The following is a 23,014-nucleotide window of genomic DNA, read 5'->3' as shown; positions in this document are numbered from 1 at the left end:
GAACCTTGGGCCTTTCAAAGGACTCGCATTTCGTATTTATGTTTTTAGCTTCTTTTACACAAACACAAAAATAGTTTAACTGCCTGACCAGTCTAAACAAATAGAAAACGTGTGGGAGAAGCGTGAACTGCGTGCTTGAGTTGTGGCAATCGCAAAAAAAAAAAAAATGCCAGTGTATTTTAACGAACTATTTCATCCGTTTCTAAATATAAGTCTTTTTAAATATTTTAATATAGACTACATATAAAATAAAATGAGTGAATCTTTTTTTTGCGAAATATAAAATAAGTGAATCAACATCCTAAAATATGTCTATATACATTTGTGTGTAATTCATATTGAAATCTCTAAAAAAAACTTAGCAAAGGGAGTAGGTGCATGCTTTGCATTAAGAATAGAGTTGGAAACTTGTCCTTTACAGAGTCGTTATCAACCATCACGGCTAGGGACCTCATCAACTAAGAGAACATCGACTTACTTCCCTTTTAAAAGGAGGATGCACCCCCGCCTCTGTATCTGGGTGATTCATACGATTATTTTATTAATTATTCATAAAGACCTTACAAATTAATACATTCGTAAGTCCAAAGCCATCATCTTGACAACACCTGTCGCTACTTCTATCCCTTTATAAAGGAGTGGCGAATGTCTGAACCAAATACCAAACAGACATCGCACCAAAGACTAACATCTAAAACCGGATGCCCCATCCAAGCCACAAAGCCGGGACTGGATGACACACCGGTTCAACGCACTCTTAGTGAGCACCACATGCGCACGCTCACCTCCGTCTTCCATCGATCCATCCTCAAAGCAGATACTGACGCATCGACTTTGTCAGGCCTCTCTGCCATCGATGCCACCACGACACCAGACAACGTCGTCCACCTGCGCGAGTCCGTCGCCACACATCGGATGCCGAGCCTCCACTGCTCCATGCTGTCGAGATCCGCCGCCATGAATATGTAGAATGAAACACCGCTCCACCGAAGATGCCGTCCACTGGTCCCTCTAGCCCGAGTGCACCTCCAAGAATGCCGCCCCCAAGGGGGAAACGACACAAGATTGTCGCCGTCATCCGATCAGCTGATCTAGGGTTTCCCCCGGAGGTATTCGGTGGGGTTGGGAGCTTCATCTCGATGATGCCTTCATCAAGGAAACGATGATAAGGGTGTCATCATCACCGGCTCCGACCACCAACCGAAGACCAGGTTTTCACCCGGATCCGTCCCAAGAAATCCAACCGACAAAATGTGCAACGTCTCGACCGCCTTCAAAGCCCCAGATCTAGACGCCTAGATCCGGCGACCAACCGCAACAGCAGTGCCACCGTAGGAGCCCTGACGCACCGGCCACTGCCTAAGTGTGCCACCACTGGAGCCTGGGAGGAGGGCTCCCACCCCACCTCGCCAAACCGTGAGAGCCGCCGAGATGGATCCCGCGCGCTCGTCACCGTCTCTGATCCGAACCAATCCGTAGAAAAAACCACCAGATCGCCGGCACAGATCCGCCTTTGACAGGACTGCACCACGCCATGCCACCGCGTAATAGCTCAAGTGGAACTGAACTGACCATATCTCATCCATGTCATGTTTCTCCCACACGTTTTACATTTGTTTAGACTCGTCTTTTGCTCGGGGAGTCAGGGTAATGCCAATATTTCAACTATAGCACTACCATTTTGTACTACATGGAGGCCAATTCATGAACAAAGCCAGAATAGTTGCTTCCACCTCTCTGTTAGCATGACTTGAGTTGACCTTGTTCTCTGCCTCTTTCCACCAAACATCAAAAGCCAAGAAACAGTCAACATATGAACGTATATCTCTCCTTTGTGAGAACAATATGGCACTGATTTGTGCGACATAGGCGACTCTTATTGGTGGAGGCAACGAACAGTTTGGGTTTGAGTGAAATATGGCTTATATCCTACCAAATAAAATCATTTCACTACTCTGCACAACGACGACACTTTGGCCGAGTGGTTAAGGCGTGTGCCTGCTAAGTACATGGGGTTTCCCCGCGAGAGTTCGAATCTCTCAGGTGTCGATTATTTTTTAATTTTTTGAAACAGCCAAGCCCCACACGCACACATTTCCGTTGAGCAGCATATTTTTCAGAAATGCAAAAGCCATAGCCAATGTCTGAAGTATATAACTGAAACACTTATTATAGCATTTTTGTATATATTTTTTCCCTTTCACTTATGATTTTGCACCATCAGCAGTAAAGCACCCAGTCTTTTCGTTGTCTAGCTCGCTGAACAAAATATTTTCACAAATTCGCACTCCATAGCCAATGTCTGAATTAGAAGAGAACTCAAATCACTTATCACAGCCTTTCTGTTCTTTTTCTTTTTCACTTCTCATTTTGCATCTTAAGCAGTCAAGCTCACCGAGCAAAAAAATATTCACATGTAATTGCAAATTCATAGCCAATATCTGAACAAGTAGAAAACTGAAATCACTTAGCCTAACCATGTTCTATTTTCTCAATAGGTGTTTTAAAACTAAGAACAATTCCCGAGCTGTATCACGTACTATTTACAAGTTAACTTTTTTTGCTCTACTTGAACAAATGTATCAACAAAAATATACACCAAATGCTACACTATCTGTTATGATTCTATCAGTGCGGTCACCTAAACTTCAGACGATTTAGCTGCGCTGTCATATATGTATTCACAAGATCTGCTGGTCTACGGCTGTCAAGACTGCGAAACGGCGAGACGGTGATCAGACATTTGGTTGAGCTCCCTCATGTAGCCTCCAGATTTGCATGGAGTTGAAGGGATCAGCTCCAGCACGTCGCCCATCTTCAGCTCCTGGTTCAGGTTGTGCACAGCATGGCTGTTCAGCCTTAGGCTCAACTGCATGTCGTAGCTTGAAGCCCTCTTCAACAGGTCCAGTATTTTCGAATTTTGTGGGAGCTCTTGCACCGACATCTGAAGAAAACAAACATAGCAAATTCAGTTCTGCTGCTCTTCTAAATTAACACATTGCAACTTTAGTTAATCAGAAAGCACTTGAAATATTATGACGGTTCTCAACCTTTTCATTCTCCAGAAGTATCACTAGGATTGGTCCAGTGTGGTCACATTGTTTTGAATAGGAGAAAGGACAGCCATCAGAGTCAGAAGGGAAGGTGCATGTTGCCCTTGGGGAAGAACCAAGTCCAGGAGGCGAAGGGTGGTCTATGTGCAAAGTTTCACACTGCCATGTAACGACACATCTAACCCATTCAACCATTTCAGGCAGAGATGAAGAGCAGTTACGTACGCCTTCCTTGTATCTCCAATGTGCAGCGATTCCAAACTCTGCCTGCAAGTGCATGTCCGCAGTACGAATTTGGATCTCTAATGGGAGTGTTTCTTCACTGAGAACAACCGTGTGCAGCGATTGGTACCTACAAGTTAAGAAGCATCAAGTTAGCACCGTGACATACATTTTTTTTCTGCATAGCATAGCAATATTTTGCATGGTCGTACCCATTAGATTTGGGGCTGCTGACATAGTCTTTAAACTTCCCAGGAATTCTAGGCCACAAGTGATGGACAACTTCTAATGTGGTGAAGCAATCAGCTTTATTCTCGAGTATCACACGCACTCCATGTACATCATAGATTTCATCCATGTCCAGTTTTTTTGTGTAATAAAAAAGCAATCACATTAGCATGTTTAGTGGCATATGTCTCTCCGGCTAGCAAGGTTACTTCAAAGGTCATGATGAAGTCAGTGCAGGACTTATCTATTTTAGATAATGATTCATTTGACTTCATTAACAACACAACTAAAATGAAAGGCAAATCATTTGAAAAAAAAAATCTAGTAAAGACACCATAATGAAAACAGGACGCACGAGTTTACCTTGTCATCTTGCTGTAGATGCTGTATATGCTCTTGTGTCTCCCTGATATGGAACGATAGGATAGACCTCTCACCTGAAGGGCCTGTTCCAATCGCCTTATTGCAGCTGCAATCATATCTCTGTTGTAAAACTCATGAAGGTTGGATGACAGTTCCTCATATTGCTCTGGGTAAAGATGCTTGAAACACAGATTTTCAAGCTGCTCCTTCCAGTTCAAGATGCCCAATTGATTCGCCAATGGAGCAAATATCTCCAGTGTTTCCTTTGCAAAGCACTGCTGTTTGATCTTGGGCAATGAATCCAACGTCCTCATATTGTGTAGCCTATCAGCAAGTTTGATAAGCACTGCTCTCGCATCCTCCATTGCAAGGAAGACTGTACGCAATCTGTCAGCTTCATCAGTTCTGCTCGCCGTATCGTTTCTACGAGCCAGTTTGCTCAAATGACTTAGATTAGAAACCTGTCAAATATTCGACACAACTAAGTCAAGTCATTCCACAATGTCCTCAAACGGCCAGAGCACCCTTGTTGCCAAAAAATGGTGAAGCGCCCTAACATATTGCAGGTGTAATATTGATAAAGATGACCGACAAGGCGACAACATGTAGCAGAACAAACAACAGCCTTTCCCAAGTTCCAGATAATAAATGTGATATCATGAAAGAAGACGCATAAAATCACCAAAACGTGTGTCTGCTTTGATCTGGTAAACAGCGAGGAAGAAATTCTAAAATATACCAAAGCACAAGTCAATCCTAGGAGATGCCTACAGCCTACTTTAATAGAGGTGATGTTAACTTAATACCTAACTTAGATAAACATAAGATTTGTATTTGTTCTAGAAGCCCTATCAATAACGTAACAATCAATTATGGTCTGTCAGTCATAATCGCAAAAAATTATTTTAGCAAGGTAGCCAAACTAGCAACATCCACTTCTCCAAATGACGAAAAAGACAACACCGAGAAAGATGAAAATAAAAGAAGAGGGACCCACGCGGAAACATAACCATATAACTAATCAATTGTGACTATGACCTGATCCTTCGCCTAAAAAACTACGGCCTGATCCTGGACACTGGCACAGACTAAGTCATGCTCAGAAAATCATCTGTATATGCCGGTACGAATAATCTACCAGTGAAGAAGCTCTGAATTGCTACATTATCACTTTATCAGTACGGTGGAAACGGTGTAGCAGCAATGGCACCTTACTTTGGTTCGTTTCAGAAAATAATACTACCACACTAAGCGAGTTTTAACAGAGAAAAACAGTTCTACTGAATAGTTACATACTGTATCAGCGAGCCTGCTCGTCACATCCTAATGTCAGTTATATCCAGTACAGTAACTAGATAGATCCGAATTCTTACCCCCTTCACGAGGTCCGCAACGCCAGCACCGAATTGCTCGGAGATGGAGCCGTAATCCAGGCCTGCGTCGTCCACCGTGTCGTGCAACAGCCCCGCCGCGATAACCGGAGGGCCTGCGCCGAGCTCCGCGAGCAGCGCCGCCGTCTCCACGCAGTGCTGCAGGTAAGGGTCGCCGCTCGCGCGCATCTGCAGAAACCACCAAAACGCCCAGCCGAGAAACGCGGCCCGGTCACTTCAAATTTCAGACGTTCGACAAGCCACGCTGAAACGATGAGCAGACAGAGAGCGAGAGGGGCACGGTCGAGCACCTGGCCGCGGTGGGCCGCCTCCGCCGCGTAGTAGGCCCTCCTCACGAGCTCCTCGCGGAAGATAGCGTGCCGCGACTGCGCGCCGGCGAGCAGGGCGGCCGCGGCCGCGGAAGAAGCGGGGCCGACTTCCTCGCACCCCGCCACGGCAGCGCGGGCCCGCCTTGCGGACGGCGGGCGGGCATAGGGAGCCTCCCCTTGGTCGGAGGCGCGCGCGAAGGAGAGGGAAGGCGGGGTCCGGCACCGGGTCGCCCGCAGCTCGCCGGCGGCGGAGGCCGGGGCGCGGGGGAGGAGCTCCAGCGCGGCGTGGGGCTGCGGCGCCGAGAGGCGGTGGTGGGGCCGGCACTTGACGGAGCAAGCGACCGCCGCCGGCATGGCCGCTGGTTGCCTTGGCGAGTTGGAGTTCGGCGGAGGAAGAGGGGGAGTGGGGAGGTGGAGATTGGAGAAAGAGGCGTGGAAGAGAGCTCTAGTTGGGACGTTGGGCTCTTCGCGCGTGCTGGCGTGGTTATGAATAGTAAGCCTACTCGTGGGAAGATGGGTGGTCGTTTATTATTTTAGACCTCAAGTCGCCAAATCATTTGGGTTGGCTTGGCTTGCTAAATTTCGAACGAGGAAGTATTCCTTTTTCTCGAAAGCACGATTAAATTATGTGCCGTAGTTTTAGTTCTATAGAAGGCACATGATAAAATACAAGAATTCAATTCTGACAAACTCCCACCACATGCCGATGAGAGGCAAACACCACTCCAACTTACACGCACACAAAGAACTCCAACACAAAAGTATCTGTTCTAAATTGACCAACAAGAGCCGCGTCTCGACCAACGTTGGTCACCTCTAATGAGCAACAACTTCAACCAGTGTGTGGCATTAACCATTCTTGATTGCCTAAAAGAGTTGGCAGGTGGGTGGCAAGACGCGAACGGCCCTAAGAAAGTCATCATCTTGGAATCACCCACGACGGTGTACATAGTACCTTTAGGCCCTGACAAACAATTCAGAACAACGGCGAGTACCACAGGCAGGGCCGTCCAAGGGCCTGTGCGAGCTGTGCGCTGCCCCCAACTAGGGTCCATATACATATATGTATAGTCTGAAAATATTTCAGTTTTAGGCCTTCTTGGGCCTGGTCCGGAGCGATCCTCTTTCCCGTCGCGTGGATGAGGTAGATTGATCGATCGTAGACGAAACGACAGCCCCAGCGCAGTATGTTCCCTAACTTCCGCTTCCTATTCCTTCCCTGATCGCTTGGCTTCCATCTCACAATTGCTTTCCGACTGAATCGGCGGCTCGTCAGCGGCGATCGCATTTCAGCCTTGCAGGTTCAACGAGGCGACGGGCAAGAAGCAGAACTGCACGCGACTTTCGAGCGCTGGACGCCGCGCCGCCGACGGCCGGCCGACACTGCCGCGGTGCCGCCCAACAGGAAAGACCAACCGGTGTGGTGCCCTGCCCTCCCTGCTCCCTACGCTCTCCCCTTTTCTCTAATTTTGATACAAAAATATAAAGTTGTGTTAATATGTTTGGGGACGATTTTTTGTGTAGTCATTCAAGTTCAGAAGTAGTCACAGATTCAAGAATTTCAGTAGTTGCTCGTACTATCGTCCAAGTCCAAAATCAAGGTTCTATCTGATTGTAAGTTTTTCGAACTACTAGTACCTATACATGTCACAAGCTTATGTTTCATGTGAGCTCGTCAGTTCAAATAAATTTAAAGAGTATATATTTCATTGAAACAGAAACAATCATGCATTCTAGTTCTGGAAGAAAGTATGATTCTGGTGCCTTCAAGTGTAAGAAGAAACCGAAATTAGAAGAAGATGCTCAAATTCAAAGGGGTGCTCTTGATAAATATGTTGTGATAGTACCCCAAACTAATTCTGGAAATCATACTTCAGATGGTAATATTGATGATGGTCATGATGATAATGCAGTAGAGGTTGAGGTTGTCACTGCAGAAATTCATGAAGTTGATCATGGTCATGGTGATAATGCACAAGAGGATGAGGTTGCCGCTACAGAAATTGATGAAGGTAATGATGTCAATATTTTAGACGAAGATCATGATCCTAATATTTTGGATGACATGAATAATTCCGTTCAGCCTGATATATTTGATCCTAGAAATTGGGATGGACTTGATCCTAAAAAGATTGATATCTTGCTGCAAAAGGGTCCTAAAAGAGAAGATATTGAGTATGGTCCTTACGACAAGTTCTCTAGAAGGTTTTCTGCATTATCACTTAGTAGAATTCTCTCAAATGAAGAAAAGTTTGACAGAGAGTGGCTTGTGTACAACAACGGTCTCGACAAAGCATTTTGTTTTTGTTGCAAATTATTAAAAAGGGGGCATGTGATAGGACAGCTAGCAAATGAGGGTTTAAGTGACTGGATTCATCATGGGGCTAGAATAAAAGAGCATGAATCAAGTAGAGAGCATATCACAAATATGACTGCATGGTATGACTTCCGTCTCAGGATGCAGAAGAATGAAACAATTGATAAAGTTGCTCAGCGAGAACTTGAAAAGGAAAAGGAGCATTGGAGAAAAGTTTTGCTCAGGATTTTGTTGATTGTAAAATTTCTTGCAGAACATAATATAGCATTTCGTGGCAGCAATAGCAAGTTGTTGTTGGGGAACGTAGCAGAAATTCAAAATTTTCTACGCATCAATCTATGGAGTACTCTAGCAACGAGGGGAAGGGGAGTGGATCTACATACCCTTGTAGATCGCGATGCGGAAGCGTTGCAAGAACGCGGATGCGGGAGTCGTACTCGTAGCGATTCAGATCGCGGTTGATTCCGATCTAAGCACCGAAGAACGGTGCCTCCGCGTTCAACACACGTGCAGCCCGGTGACGTCTCCCACGCCTTGATCCAGTAAGGAGAGAGGGAGAGGTTGGGGAAGACTCCATCCAGCAGCAGCACGACGGCGTGGTGGTGGTGGAGGAGCGTGGCAATCCCGCAGGGCTTCGCCAAGCACCGCGGGAAAGGAGGAGGAGGGAGAGGGGTAGGGTTGCACCGAAAGAGAGACGTTCTCGTGTCTTGGGCAGCCCCAAAACCCCAATATATATAGGGGAGGGGGAGGGCTGCGCCCCCATCTAGGGTTCCCCCCCCCCAAGGGGTGCGGCCAGCCCTAGATGGGGCTTGGGGGGCGGCCAAAGGGGGAGAGAGAGGGGGCGCCCCACTAGATGGGCCTTAGGCCCATCTGAGCCTAGGGTTTCCCCCTTCCCCCCTTTCCTGCGCCCTGGGCCTCTTGTGGGGGGCGCACCAGCCCACCTGGGGCTGGTCCCCTCCCACACTTGGCCCATGCAGCCCTCTGGGGCCGGTGGCCCCACTTGGTGGACCCCCGGGACCCTCCCGGTGGTCCCGGTACATTACCGATATCACCCGAAACTTTTCCGGTGACCAAAACAGGACTTCCCATATATAAATCTTTACCTCCGGACCATTCCGGAACTCCTCGTGACGTCCGGGATCTCATCCGGGACTCCGAACAACATTCGGTAACCACGTACAAACTTTCCCTATAACCCTAGCGTCATCGAACCTTAAGTGTGTAGACCCTACGGGTTCGGGAACCATGCAGACATGACCGAGACGTTCTCCGGTCAATAACCAACAGCGGGATCTGGATACCCATGTTGGCTCCCACATGTTCCACGATGATCTCATCGGATGAACCACGATGTCGGGGATTCAATCAATCCCGTATACAATTCCCTTTGTCTATCGGTATGTTACTTGCCCGAGATTCGATCGTCGGTATCCCTATACCTTGTTCAATCTCGTTACCGGCAAGTCTCTTTACTCGTTCCGTAACTCACATCATCCCGTGATCAACTCCTTGGTCACATTGTGCACATTATGATGATGTACTACCGAGTGGGCCCAGAGATACCTCTCCGTTTACACGGAGTGACAAATCCCAGTCTCGATTCGTGCCAACCCAACAGACACTTTCGGAAATACCTGTAGTGCACCTTTATAGCCACCCAGTTACGTTGTGACGTTTGGTACACCCAAAGCATTCCTACGGTATCCGGGAGTTGCACAATCTCATGGTCTAAGGAACTGATACTTGACATTAGAAAAGCTCTGAGCAAACGAACTACACGATCTTGTGCTAGGCTTAGGATTGGGTCTCGTCCATCACATCATTCTCCTAATGATGTGATCCCGTTATCAACGACATCCAATGTCCATGGTCAGGAAACCGTAACCATCTATTGATCAACGAGCTAGTCAACTAGAGGCTTACTAGGGACATGGTGTTGTCTATGTATCCACACATGTATCTGAGTTTCCTATCAATACAATTCTAGCATGGATAATAAACGATTATCATGAACAAGGAAATATAATAATAACCTATTTATTATTGCCTCTAGGGCATATTTCCAATAGTCTCCCACTTGCACTAGAGTCAATAATCTAGTCCACATCACCATGTGATTAGCACTCATAGGTCACATCACCATGTGACCAACATCCAAAGAGTTTACTAGAGTCAACAATCTAGTTCACATCACTATGTGATTAACACTCAATGAGTTCTGGTTTGATCATGCTATGCTTGTGAGAGAGGTTATTAGTCAACGGGTCTGAACCTTTCAGATCCGTTTGTGCTTTACGAATATCTATGTCATCTTGTGGATGCTACCACGTGCTACTTGGAGCCATTTCAAGTATCTGCTCTACTATACGAATCCGGTTTACTACTCAGAGTCATCCGGATTAGTGTCAAAGTTCGCATCGACGTAACCCTTTACGACGAACTCCTTTTCACCTCCATAATCGAGAAAATCCTTAGTCCACTAGATACTAAGGATAAGTTCGACCGCTGTCATGTGATCCATTCCCGGATCACTATTGTACCCCTTGACCGACTCATGGCAAGGCACACTTTATGTGCGGTACACAGCATAGCATACTGTAGAGCCTATGTCTAAAGCATAGGGGACGACCTTCGTCCTTTCTCTCTCTTCTGCTGTGGTCAGGTCTTGAGTCTTACTCAATACTCACACCTTGTAACACAGCCAAGAACTCCTTCTTTGCTGATCTATTTTGAACTCTTTCAAAATCATGTCAAGGTGTGCGTTCTTTGAAAGTATCATCAGGCGTCTTGATCTATCTCTATAGATCTTGATGCCCAATATGTAAGCAGCTTTATCCAGGTCTTCCTTTGAAAAACTCCTTTCAAACAACCCTTTATGCTTTCCAGAAATATTACATCATTTCGGATCAACAATATGTCATTCACATATACTTATCAGAAATGTTGTAGCGCTCCCACTCACTTTATTGTAAATACAAGTTTCTAACAAACTTTGTATAAACCCAAAAACTTTGATCACTCCATCAAAGCGTATATTCTGACTCCGAGATGCTTGCTCTAGTCCATGGAAGGATCGCTGGAGCTAGCATACCTATTAGCATCCTTAGGATCGACAAAACCTTTCTGATTGTATCACATACAACCTTTCCTTACGAAAACTGGTAAGGAAACTTGTTTTGACATCCATCTGCCAGATTTCATAAATGCAGCTAATGCTAACGTGATTCCGACGGACTTAAGCATCGCTACGGATGAGAAAATCTCATTGTAGTCAACTCCTTGAACTTGTGGAAATACTCTTTGCCACAAGTTGAGCTTCATAGACGGTAACATTACCGTCCACGTCCGTCTTCTTCTCAAAGATCCATTTATCTAGGATTTCATGGCTTCTAACCATTTGTCGGAATATGGGCCCACCATCGCTTCTCCATAGCTCGTAGGTTCAGTATTGTCCAACAACATGATATCTCAGACAGGATCATGTACCACTCTGAAGTAGCACGCATCCTCGTCGTCCTACGAGGTTTGGTAGTGACTTGATCCGAAGTTTCATGATCACTATCATAAGCTTCCACTTCAATTGGTGTAGGTGCCACAGGAACAACTTCCTGTGCCCTGCTACACACTAGTTGAAGTGACGGTTCAATAACCTTGTCAAGTCTCCACCATCCTCCCACTCAATTCTTTCGAGAGAAACTTTTCCTCGAGAAAGGACTCGTTTCTAGAAGCAATTACTTTTGCTTCCAGATCTGAAATAGGAGGTATACCCAACTGTTTTGGGTTTTCTATGAAGATGCATTTATCCTCTTTGGGTTCGAGCTTATCAGCCTGAAACATTTTTTTCACATAAGCGTCGCAGCCCCAAAATTTTAAGAAACGACAACTTAGGTTTCTCTAAACGGTGTCGTCTCAACGGAATTGCGTGGTGCCCCTTTTAAAGTGAATGCGGTTGTCTCTAATGCCTAACCCATAAACGATAGTGGTAATTCGATAAGAGACATCATGGTATGCACCATATCCAATAGGGTGTAGTTATGATGTTCGGACACACCATCACACTATGGTGTTCCAGGCGGTATTAATTGTGAAACACTTTCCACAATGTCTTAACTGTGTGCCAAACTCGTAACTCAGATACTCATCTCTATGATCATATCACAGACATTTTATCCTCTTGTCACGACGATCTTCAACTTCACTCTGAAATTACTTGAACCTTTCAATAATTCAGACTTGTGTTTCATCAAGCAAATACACTCAGCATCTACTCAAACCATCTGTGAAGTAAGAACATAATGATATCCACTGCATGCCTTAGCACTCATTGGACTGCTTACATCAAAATGTATTACTTCCAATAAGTTGCTCTCTTGTTCCATCTTACTGAAAACGAGGCCTTTCAGTCATCTTGCCCATGTGGTATGATTTGCATGTCTCAAGTGATTCAAAATCAAGTGAGTCCAAACGATCCATCTGCATGGAGTTTCTTCATGCATATATACCAATAGACATGGTTCGCATGTCTCAATCTTTTCAAAACTGAGTGAGTCCAAAGATCCATCTACATGGAGCTTCTTCATGCGTTCTATACCAATATGACTCAAATGGCAGTGCCACAAGTATGTGGAACTATCATTACTATTTTATATCTTTTGGCACGAACATGTGTATCACTACGATCGAGATTCATTTTAGGTGCAAGACCATTGAAGGTATTATTCAAATAAACAGAGTAACCATTATTCTCCTTAAATGAATAACCGTATTGCGATAAACATAATCCAATCATGCTCAACGCAAACATCAAATCTCGATGGTAGAGGGAGCATGCGATGCTTGATCACATCAACCTTGGAAACACTTCCAACACATATCGTCATCTCACCTTTAGCTAGTCTCCGTTTATTCCGCAGCTTTTATTTCGTGTTACTAACACTTAGCAACCGAACTGGTATCTAATACCTGGTGCTGCTAGGAGTACTAGTAAAGTACACATTCATATAATGTATATCCAATATACTTCTGTCGATCTTGCCTGCCTTCTCATCTACCAAGTATCTAGGGTAGTCCTGCTTCAGTGACTGTTCCCCTCATTACAGAAGCACTTAGTCTCGGGTTTGGGTTCAACCTTGGGATTCTTCACTAGAGCAGCAAACGACTTGCTGTTTCATGAAGTATCCCTTTTGCCCTTGCCCTTCTTAAACTAGTGGTTTTACTAACCATCAACAATTGATGCTCCTTCTTGATTTCTACTCTCGCGGTGTCAAACATCGCGAATAGCTCAAGGATCATCATAACTATCCCTGATATGTTATAGTTCATCACGAAGCTCTACTAGCTTGGTGGCAGTGACTATGGAGAACTATCACTATCTCATCTGGGAGATTAACTCCCACTCGATTCAAGCGATTGTGGTACTCAGACAATCTGAGCACATGCTCAACGATTGAGCTTTTTTTCCCCTTAGTTTGCAGGCTTAAGAAACTTGTCAGAGGTCTCATACCTCTTGACGTGGGCACTAGTCTGAAATCCCGATTTCAGTCTTCGGAACATCTCATATGTTCTGCGACGTTTCAAAAAACGTCTTTGGTGCCACAATTCTAAACCGTTAGCATTACGCACTGAACTATCACGTAGTCATCAAAACGTGTATGTCAGATGTTTCGCAACATCTACAGACGACGCTGAGGTTCATCACACCGAGCGGTGCATTAAGGACATAAGCCTTCTGTGCAGCAATGAGGACAATCCTCAGTTTACGGACCCAGTCCGCATAATTGCTACTATTAACTTTCAACTAAATTTTCTCTAGGAACATATCTTAAACAGTAGAACTAAGGCGTATGACATAATTTGCAAAGATCTTTTGACTATGTTCATGATAATGAAGTTCATCTGATTATGAACTCCCACTCAGATAGACATCCCTCTAGTCATCTAAGTGATACATGATCCGAGTCAAACTAGGCCGTGTCCGATCATCACGTGAGACGGACTAGTCATCATCGGTGAACATCTCCATGTTGATCGTATCTACTATACGACTCATGTTCGACCTTTCGGTCTCTTGTGTTCCGAGGCCATGTCTGTACATGCTAGGCTCATCAAGTCAACCTAAGTGTTTTGCATGTGTTCCGAGGCCATGTCTGTACATGCTAGGCTCGTCAACACCCGTTGTATTCGAACGTTAGAATCTATCACACCCGATCATCACGTGGTGCTTCGAAACAACGAACCTTCGCAACGGTGCACAGTTAGGGGGAACACTTTCTTGAAATTTTAGTGAGGGATCATCTTATTTATGCTACCGTCGTTCTAAGCAAATAAGATGTAAACATGATAAACATCACATGCAATCAAATAGTGACATGATATGGCCAATATCATTTTGCTCCTTTGATCTCCATCTTCGGGGCACCATGATCGTCTTTGTCACCGACATGACACCATGATCTCCATCATTGTGTCTTCATGAAGTTGTCACGCCAACGATTACTTCTACTTCTATGGCTAACGCGCTTAGCAATAAAGTAAAGTAATTTACATGGCGTTATTCAATGACACGCAGGTCATACAAAAAATAAAGACAACTCCTATGGCTCCTGCCGGTTGTCATACTCATCGACATGCAAGTCGTGATTCCTATTACAAGAATATGATCAATCTCATACATCACATATATCATTCATCACATCTTCTGGCCATATCACATCATATAGCACATGCTGCAAAAACAAGTTAGACGTCCTCTAATTGTTGTTGCAAGTTTTTACGTGGCTTGTATAGGTTTCTAGCAACAACGTTTCTTACCTACGTAAAACCACAACGTGATATGCCAATTTCTATTTACCCTTCATAAGGACCCTTTTCATCGAATCCGTTCCGACTAAAGTGGGAGAGACAGACACCCGCTAGCCACCTTATGCAACTAGTGCATGTCAGTCGGTGGAACCTGTCTCACGTAAGCGTACGTGTAAGGTCGGTCCGGGCCGCTTCATCCCACAATGCCGCCGAAACAAGATAAGACTAGTAGCGGCAAGAAGAATTGGCAACATCTACGCCCACAACTACTTTGTGTTCTACTCGTGCATAGAAACTACGCATAGACCTAGCTCATGATGCCACTGTTGGGGAACAAAAATTCAAAATTTTCTACGCATCACCAAGATCAATCTATGGAGTACTCTAGCAACGAGGGGAAGGGGAGTGGATCTACATACCCTTGTAGATCGCGATGCGGAAGCGTTGCAAGAATGCGGATGCGGGAATCGTACTCGTAGCGATTCAGATCGCGGTTGATTCCGATCTAAGCACCGAAGAACGGTGCCTCCGCGTTCAACACACGTGCAGCCCGGTGACGTCTCCCACGCCTTGATCCAGCAAGGAGAGAGGGAGAGGTTGGGGAAGACTCCATCCAGCAGCAGCACGACGGCGTGGTGGTGGTGGAGGAGCGTGGCAATCCCGCAGGGCTTCGCCAAGCACCGCGGGAGAGGAGGAGGAGGGAGAGGGGTAGGGCTACACCGAAAGAGAGACGTTCTCGTGTCTTGGGCAGCCCCAAAACCCCAATATATATAGGGGAGGGGAAGGGCTGCGCCCCCATCTAGGGTTCCCCCCCCCCCCAAGGGGTGCGGCCAGCCCTAGATGGGGCTTGGGGGGCGGCCAAAGGGGGAGAGAGAGGGGGCGCCCCACTAGATGGGCCTTAGGCCCATCTGAGCCTAGGGTTTCCCCCTTCCCCCCTTTCCTGCGCCCTGGGCCTCTTGTGGGGGGCGCACCAGCCCACCTGGGGCTGGTCCCCTCCCACACTTGGCCCATGCAGCCCTCTGGGGCCGGTGGCCCCACTTGGTGGACCCCCGGGACCCTCCCGGTGGTCCCGGTACATTACCGATATCACCCGAAACTTTTTCGGTGACCAAAACAGGACTTCCCATATATAAATCTTTACCTCCGGACCATTCCGGAACTCCTCGTGATGTCCGGGATCTCATCCGGGACTCCGAACAACATTCGGTAACCACGTACAAACTTTCCCTATAACCCTAGCGTCATCGAACCTTAAGTGTGTAGACCCTACGGGTTCGGGAACCATGCAGACATGACCGAGACGTTCTCCGGTCAATAACCAACAGCGGGATCTGGATACCCATGTTGGCTCCCACATATTCCACGATGATCTCATCGGATGAACCACGATGTCGGGGATTCAATCAATCCCGTATACAATTCCCTTTGTCTATCGGTATGTTACTTGCCCGAGATTCGATCGTCGGTATCCCTATACCTTGTTCAATCTCGTTACCGGCAAGTCTCTTTACTCGTTCCGTAACTCACATCATCCCGTGATCAACTCCTTGGTCACATTGTGCACATTATGATGATGTCCTACCGAGTGGGCCCAGAGATACCTCTCTGTTTACACGGAGTGACAAATCCCAGTCTCGATTCGTGCCAACCCAACAGACACTTTCGGAAATACCTGTAGTGCACCTTTATAGCCACCCAGTTACGTTGTGACGTTTGGTACACCCAAAGCATTCCTACGGTATCCGGGAGTTGCACAATCTCATGGTCTAAGGAACTGATACTTGACATTAGAAAAGCTCTGAGCAAACGAACTACACGATCTTGTGCTAGGCTTAGGATTGGGTCTCGTCCATCACATCATTCTCCTAATGATGTGATCCCGTTATCAACGACATCCAATGTCCATGGTCAGGAAACCGTAACCATCTATTGATCAACGAGCTAGTCAACTAGAGGCTTACTGGGGACATGGTGTTGTCTATGCATCCACACATGTATCTGAGTTTCCTATCAATACAATTCTAGCATGGATAATAAACGATTATCATGAACAAGGAAATATAATAATAACCTATTTATTATTGCCTCTAGGGCATATTTCCAACAGTTGTACCAAGAGAGCAATGGGAATTTCCTAGGACTGGTTGAATTGTTGGCTGAATTTGACCCAGTTATCAAAGAGCATGTTGACCGCATCACCAATGATAAAATTCTTGATCACTACCTCGGCCCTTCTATACAGAATGAGTTAATAAATATGCTCGCTATTGCCATTCGGTCTAGAATCATTGAAAAGGTAAAGGAAGCAAAATATTTCTCAGTTATTCTTGATTGTACTCCTGATGCAAGCCACCAAGAGCAGATGCCTTTGATAATTATGTAGATGCATCGAAGAATCTTTTTTAGGCTTTTTGGAGGTGAATGATACCACTGGGCAAGGTTTGTTTAATGTTCTAGAGGAGGAGTTGAATAATCTTAGCCTTGATGTGGACAATGTGAGAGGACAGGGTTATGATAATGGGTCAAATATGAAATGAAACAATAAAGGGGTACAAAATAAATTTCTGGAAAAAAAATCCAAGGGCATTTTATTTAGCTTGTGGTTGTCATAGTCTAAATCTGGCACTGTGCGATATGGCGAAGTCTTGCCATAAAGCAACACACTTCTTTGGAGTTATACAACGCATCTATACAATATTTGCTAATTCGACTAAACGATGGCAAATTCTCAAAGATAACTTAAGAAGTTGACTGTCAAGTCATTGTCATCTACTCGTTGGGAGAGTCATGTTGAGAGTGTTAAGGCTATATGGATTCAAATGCCAGAAATAAGGGAGGCTTTACTACAAGTGGTTGAAACTGATAAGGATCCATTGACAAGTAGTGAAGCACAATCATTGGCAGAAAATGAACTTGGTGGTTTTGAATTTGTAGTGTCAATAATTATCAGGTATGATATATTATCCGCAGTTAATTTGGTCAGCAAGCAGCTACAATCGAAGGACATGCTTATTGATATTGCAATTGAGTCTATACAGGGTCTGCTTTCATTTTTCAAGAAGTATAGAGAAATTGGCTTTTCAAAAGCATTGGAAGCTGCAAAAGAAATTGCACATGAGATGGATATTCATCTAGAGTTCCGCACCAAGCAGAAAATCAAAAGAAGAAGACAATTCGATGAGGGCGCAGATGATGCATCTATTGTTTCACAATCTACAGAGGAGTCATTTAGGGTCAATTATTTTCTGGAAGTGGTCGATCAAGCTATAGTTTCACTTACCAGGAGGTTTGAGCAATATCAGGAGTATGAAAAAACTTTTGGTTTCTTATTTACTTCAGATAGGCTGCGATCTTTGGATCATAAGAGTTTGTTGGCTGCTTGTGTTAATCTTGAGGATGCCCTTAAGAGTGGAGAACACAAAGACATTGATGGAGTTGAATTGTTTTACGAGTTAATTTTCATCCAGGATTTAGTTAAGAAATCTATGGGCCATGTTGATATTCTTGAGATTCTGATGAAGCGCCCCTTCTATCCTAATGCTATTATTGCGTACAGGATTTTGTTAACCATTCCTGTAACTATTGCAACTGCAGAAAGGAGCTTCTCTAAACTCAAGTTGTTGAAATCCTATTTGCGTTCAACTATGACACAAGAAAGACTCAATGGTTTGGCAACAATAGCACTTGAAAATGATGTCTTGGAGAAGATTAAATATGAAGATGTAATTGAAGATTTCATTTCAAGGAACACAAGACGGATGACACTTTTCAATAGAGCATGAGGTCAGTTTATTGGTTTTAGTATTTCGCATTGATACTTTAGTATATTCTAAGCATTGTATGAAATAACATAAATTTTAATTACATAATTAGGTGATTATGCTTGCGTATTTGCATTTTTTTTAATTTAGGGCCCCATTTTTCTTTTCGCACCGGGGTCCCGAATTCCTGGAGACGGCCCTGACCACAGGAAAGCAAACTAGGACCTCCAAGTCGTGCCTCCAAAAGCAATGATCCCAACAGAAGAACGACATCAAGGATGCCGCCATCACCGATCCGGATCCGAACCTAGGCTTTTGCCCAGAGACAACCAATCAAGTGAGAAAGAGTGAGGTGTCGACACACCACAGCAACATCTCCAAGGCGCTATCTCCAAAAAAAGCAACGCCTTCAAGGAGGGGAAACGACACCCACAGGGGGCCGTCACGGGTGGCACCAGCCAAAGACGAGCAAGATTTTCATCCGAATTGTCACAAACCTATCCCTGCCCATCGGAATGTGGTACACCATCATTAGACATGATACTTTATATTAGACATGTAATGTTCATAAGCATGTGAAATTATGTAGTTCAAAGTCATATTCATTTCTGCTTCGGGGCTCCACCGACCGTAATTACCTAACCTGATTCACTCGTCCTTACATCTCGCAACGAACTCTAAAGCCCTAAGCCGCCACCAACGTTACGCTCTCGCTGCTGCCAAAGTCCATCGTCAAGCAAAACCCATGTGGCATCTGCGGTGCGGGATGATCTGTTCACATGGAGTTCATGCGACCGGGTTGGCCGGATGCGGCAGATCAAGGCTGGTGATAGCGGTTGATTTGTGTTCGAGCGGCGGCAATTCTCAACCGAGGACACTTACAGGCGGTGCTACCTGCACCGACGGCATACAGGGTCCTAGATGGCGTTTGGCTCGACCTCTGGCTCATATTTGGCTTACAGCGGCATAAGCGTCTTGGTTTTTATTTAGCCTGGTTTTAAAATTCTCTGTGTGTTAGTCGAGGCCGCGGGGCGACGACGTTGCCCGGTTTAGAAATAATGGCCTGCCCGTCCTATCCATGTTCCATCGGTGCACTTAGTGCCCGTGGAGGGCGCATGAAGGTATTTGTTCATCGGAGTATTTAAATGTTCTTTTCAACGTTTTCTATAAGGGCAAGTAAGATAGTCTTATATCAAACCCGTCACGTAATCTAAATAAAAAATAAAAAAATACATGGCACTAGTCTTTTCTTTGATAACTAAATATTTCTAAATATGTGGCGAGGGGTGATAGATATTATTGCTAAGAGATTCTATCCTAATTAAGAAAAAATACAACCTTTTTCTTATTAATTATTATCTCTCGTTAAGCTCACCAATCCTAAGATATCATCGTTATACAGAAAATTCTGAATTCCTCCACCTAACAACCGTGAGACATGTTCCTTCTGTCCACGTACCACGGAAGTGATATGCATCAACGTGAGGGTGCCTCGTGCTTAAACGTGCCACTTCCCCCGTGTCACGGAGGGCCGCATACGACGGGGCGGGGCGCACGCATGTCAAACGGAGGGTTCCTTGTGCGTGTGGACGAGGGATCGCTTGCCGATTGGGCAAAGCAGGCATTGGCGGCACGGACCAACAGCTGATGCGTTTGTTCTACTCACCGTCTCGTGTCACGGCGCCAATGTTTCTTTCGATCGATGGCAACGGGCCGGAGAAAATGACCCAAAAACTCGCTTGTCAATCAACTGAAACTGATGGATGTTGTGCCTCCGATGGCCGGCAGAGTGGTGGAATACTAGAGGGCACGGGAGTCAGTTGTGCACAACAGATTCAGGCGACGTGCGTGGGCAAACAAATTAAGGGAGCGGCAAATGTATCAACACCATCTGTACTGATATGGTACTTATGGAAGCTGTATCAACACCATTGTAGGTATATGATACTTCCGATGCAATACAAAAGCGACGGCTTCATTTAAAATTTCATTGCACCAAATCTATACAAACCACAATTTTCAAAGAAACAGACTATTTGATTCGCGGGATTCTGGAAACACAGGAAATACGAAATACGTAGAATTGAATTGTCATGCTCATCTCAATCCCGGTCGTTTGAGTGCATCATACGAAAAACAAAGGCAAAGGACTATTTAAAAAGGTTCATATCGATCCTAGAAATCCTATGGGAAGTAGTACAAATAAACCCTATTAGGATTCAATCATCTGAATCAAACAACCAACGGAGAAAAAATCCCTTGGAACTCAAATAATCCAAAATTCCTATAAAATCCTTTGAAACAAAGGAGCCCTAAAGATCAATCGAGCAACAAGCAAACACAACAAACATGATTCCACAAGTAACACCTACAAAGATAATATGAACATCTAGCTATTTTAGCAAAGAGGCAAATGAATATACATACACAGAAAAGCACGTTTGGATAGTTTCAATTGCTTTGCAAGCACCGATTAAGAACTTCAACATATTAAGACAACACAATGGCTTAACACGTCATGTTTCTTGAAGTCAGGATGTGGCACTAAACAAGCCAAATAGAGTAAAATTAAAAAGATAAAACCTAACACTGCAAGAGCCTGTCCAAAGGTAGGACTATTGACAGGAAAATTTGCTGGCACAACTATATGGGCGAACAGATGTATGACTACATGAACCTGAACATACGGAGTAGTCTATAAACATCCGAACGAAACTAGCAGAAACGTAATCTTGTACTAATGCACTCTGGGAAATACAGTAACAAATGCTTGAATAACAAAGCTCAACAGATAAAACAGGTGGTCAAGTGCCACAGCAAGCAAAAACAAATAAAACACTCCTAAAGAATTAACATCTTTGTTCTAGCAAAAACGAAGGAGACAGAAGGGATCAAAGGAAGATTGCTCAAAGAACAAGTAGCCCTTTCAGCAAAGATGCAAATGGATGTCAGTACTTCACTCAACAGCACAACAATGACAGCACGATAGCTTACTCCCAGGTGTTTATTTAACTATTGAGGTTGCACTAAACTAGTGTAAATTTAAAAGGAAGATGCAATCTGCAAGTACCTGCTAGAAATTCCAAAGATAAATACTAGTACAAGAGGGAAATTTGCTGGCCCAACTAGCTCCTGGGCAACACTAGGACCCAGATCATGTTAACTAGTATGGCTACAAACAACCTCTTACAGACATAAACTTCAATGTAATCAACAAGCAAATCACTATCATACAATTCATAGTTAACTATGACTGCAAGAAATACTACAAATCCTGTAGTAATGCACTATGACAAGTAACAGAATAGGCATAAGGTATCAGTAAATCAGTAAAGACAAAGATCAAACAAAGCATAAACAATAGTTGATATAAACTGGCAGTGCAAATCTCACATGACTAGCAGGCACAGAATCACAGTTAACATGACTAGCAGGCATAGAATCTTATAGTGATGCACCATGCAAAATAACAGTATATGCATTAGGGGTCGATAACGATTAACACAGATCAAACGAAGCATAAATAGGAGCACAGATATGGATAACTCGTCTGATATAAACTGGCATAACATAGCGCAAAATTCTCATAAGATGTTGGTTTACCACACAGGAACCAGGATAACAAACTAACGATGTCTTCTTCAACACAAATTGCTGGTACGGGAAACAACTAATAGTTCAGATATAGATCTCGGGGCACGGTCGGGAACAGAACCCTAGGCAACGAGCACGACTGCGCCGCCGGCGGCCTTGATCTTCTTTTCGGCGATCTTGGAGATGAGCTTGGCCTTGACGACGATGGGCTTCTCCGGCAGCATCCCCTTGCCGAGCACCTTGAAGTAGCCGAACTGCGAGACGTCGACCACGGGGGCCTTGTCGCCGCCGGCCTCCGCCGCCTTGTCGGACGGAACCATGGACCAGAGCCTCTCGACGTTGACCGTCGGTGTGTAGAACCTGTTGCTGAGCTTGTGGAAGTAGCGCATACCGACCTTGCCGAAGTAGCCGGGATGGTACTTGTCGAAGAGGATGCGGTGGTGGTGCATGCCTCCGGCGTTACCGCGGCCTCCGGGATGCTTGCGGTGCTTGCCCACACGCCCGTGCCCGGCGGACACGTGGCCGCGCTTCTTCCGGTTCTTCTTGAAGCGGGTCGTCATCGCCGCCGCTCGCTCGCTCGCCGCCGCCGCGGGCTTACCTTGGAGGAGAGGGGTCGGGACGGGTGGGGTGGAGGCGGAGGTGTGTGGGAGGGAACCCTTGCGGGTGGGAATGGAAGGACTTATAAGGCTGGTGCGTGGGGCGTCGACCGTCGGATGGGGGATTGGGTGGTTCAGGCCGTTGGATGTAGGTTCCTAGGGTTTTGCTTTGGTGCGGCCGAGAGGGGGAGGGCTATGGGCTGGGCCTGGCTTCGGTGATAGGCTGGACCGATGGCCCGTGCCCTGGGTCTCGGGTGCTATATTGGGCTTTCGGCCTAATCTATAGCGAGACGTGTTACCATTTCTCGCTGCTCCCCTGAAAAAAACATTGTCTCGTCGCTCGCCTTAAAAAAAAGAGGAACATGGTCTCGTTGCGAAAG

The 23,014-nt window shown here is 45.3% G+C and overlaps 2 protein-coding genes and 1 non-coding gene across 3 annotated transcripts; 1 reads left to right on the top strand and 2 right to left on the bottom strand.

Annotated features, from left to right (window-relative positions):
* Positions 1-1,967: 1,967 nt before the first annotated feature.
* On the top strand, positions 1,968-2,049 carry TRNAS-GCU (transfer RNA serine (anticodon GCU)). The gene has a single exon. It is a non-coding gene; the product is annotated as a tRNA-Ser (tRNA).
* Positions 2,050-2,467: 418 nt separating this feature from the next.
* Positions 2,468-6,044, bottom strand: LOC123052113 (probable GTP diphosphokinase RSH2, chloroplastic). The gene is made up of 5 exons (XM_044475207.1): positions 5,548-6,044; positions 5,240-5,425; positions 3,867-4,327; positions 3,051-3,405; positions 2,468-2,944 (listed from the first exon to the last, which is right to left on the bottom strand). Exons 1-5 carry the CDS (start codon positions 5,917-5,919, stop codon positions 2,708-2,710), a joined length of 1,611 nt encoding a protein of 536 aa, XP_044331142.1. The 5' UTR covers positions 5,920-6,044; the 3' UTR covers positions 2,468-2,707.
* A 15,938-nt stretch (positions 6,045-21,982) lies between these two features.
* On the bottom strand, positions 21,983-22,698 carry LOC123052112 (60S ribosomal protein L27a-3). The gene has a single exon (XM_044475206.1). The coding sequence runs from the start codon at positions 22,596-22,598 to the stop codon at positions 22,161-22,163; it is 438 nt and encodes a 145-aa protein (XP_044331141.1). The 5' UTR covers positions 22,599-22,698; the 3' UTR covers positions 21,983-22,160.
* Between the last annotated feature and the right edge of the window lie 316 nt (positions 22,699-23,014).

Source organism: Triticum aestivum, chromosome 2D (genome assembly GCF_018294505.1).
Source record: "Triticum aestivum cultivar Chinese Spring chromosome 2D, IWGSC CS RefSeq v2.1, whole genome shotgun sequence".
NCBI classification, from domain to species: Eukaryota; Viridiplantae; Streptophyta; class Magnoliopsida; order Poales; family Poaceae; genus Triticum; species Triticum aestivum.
Note: the sequence above shows the minus strand (reverse complement) of the source record. Positions and strands in the feature narration are given on the sequence as shown.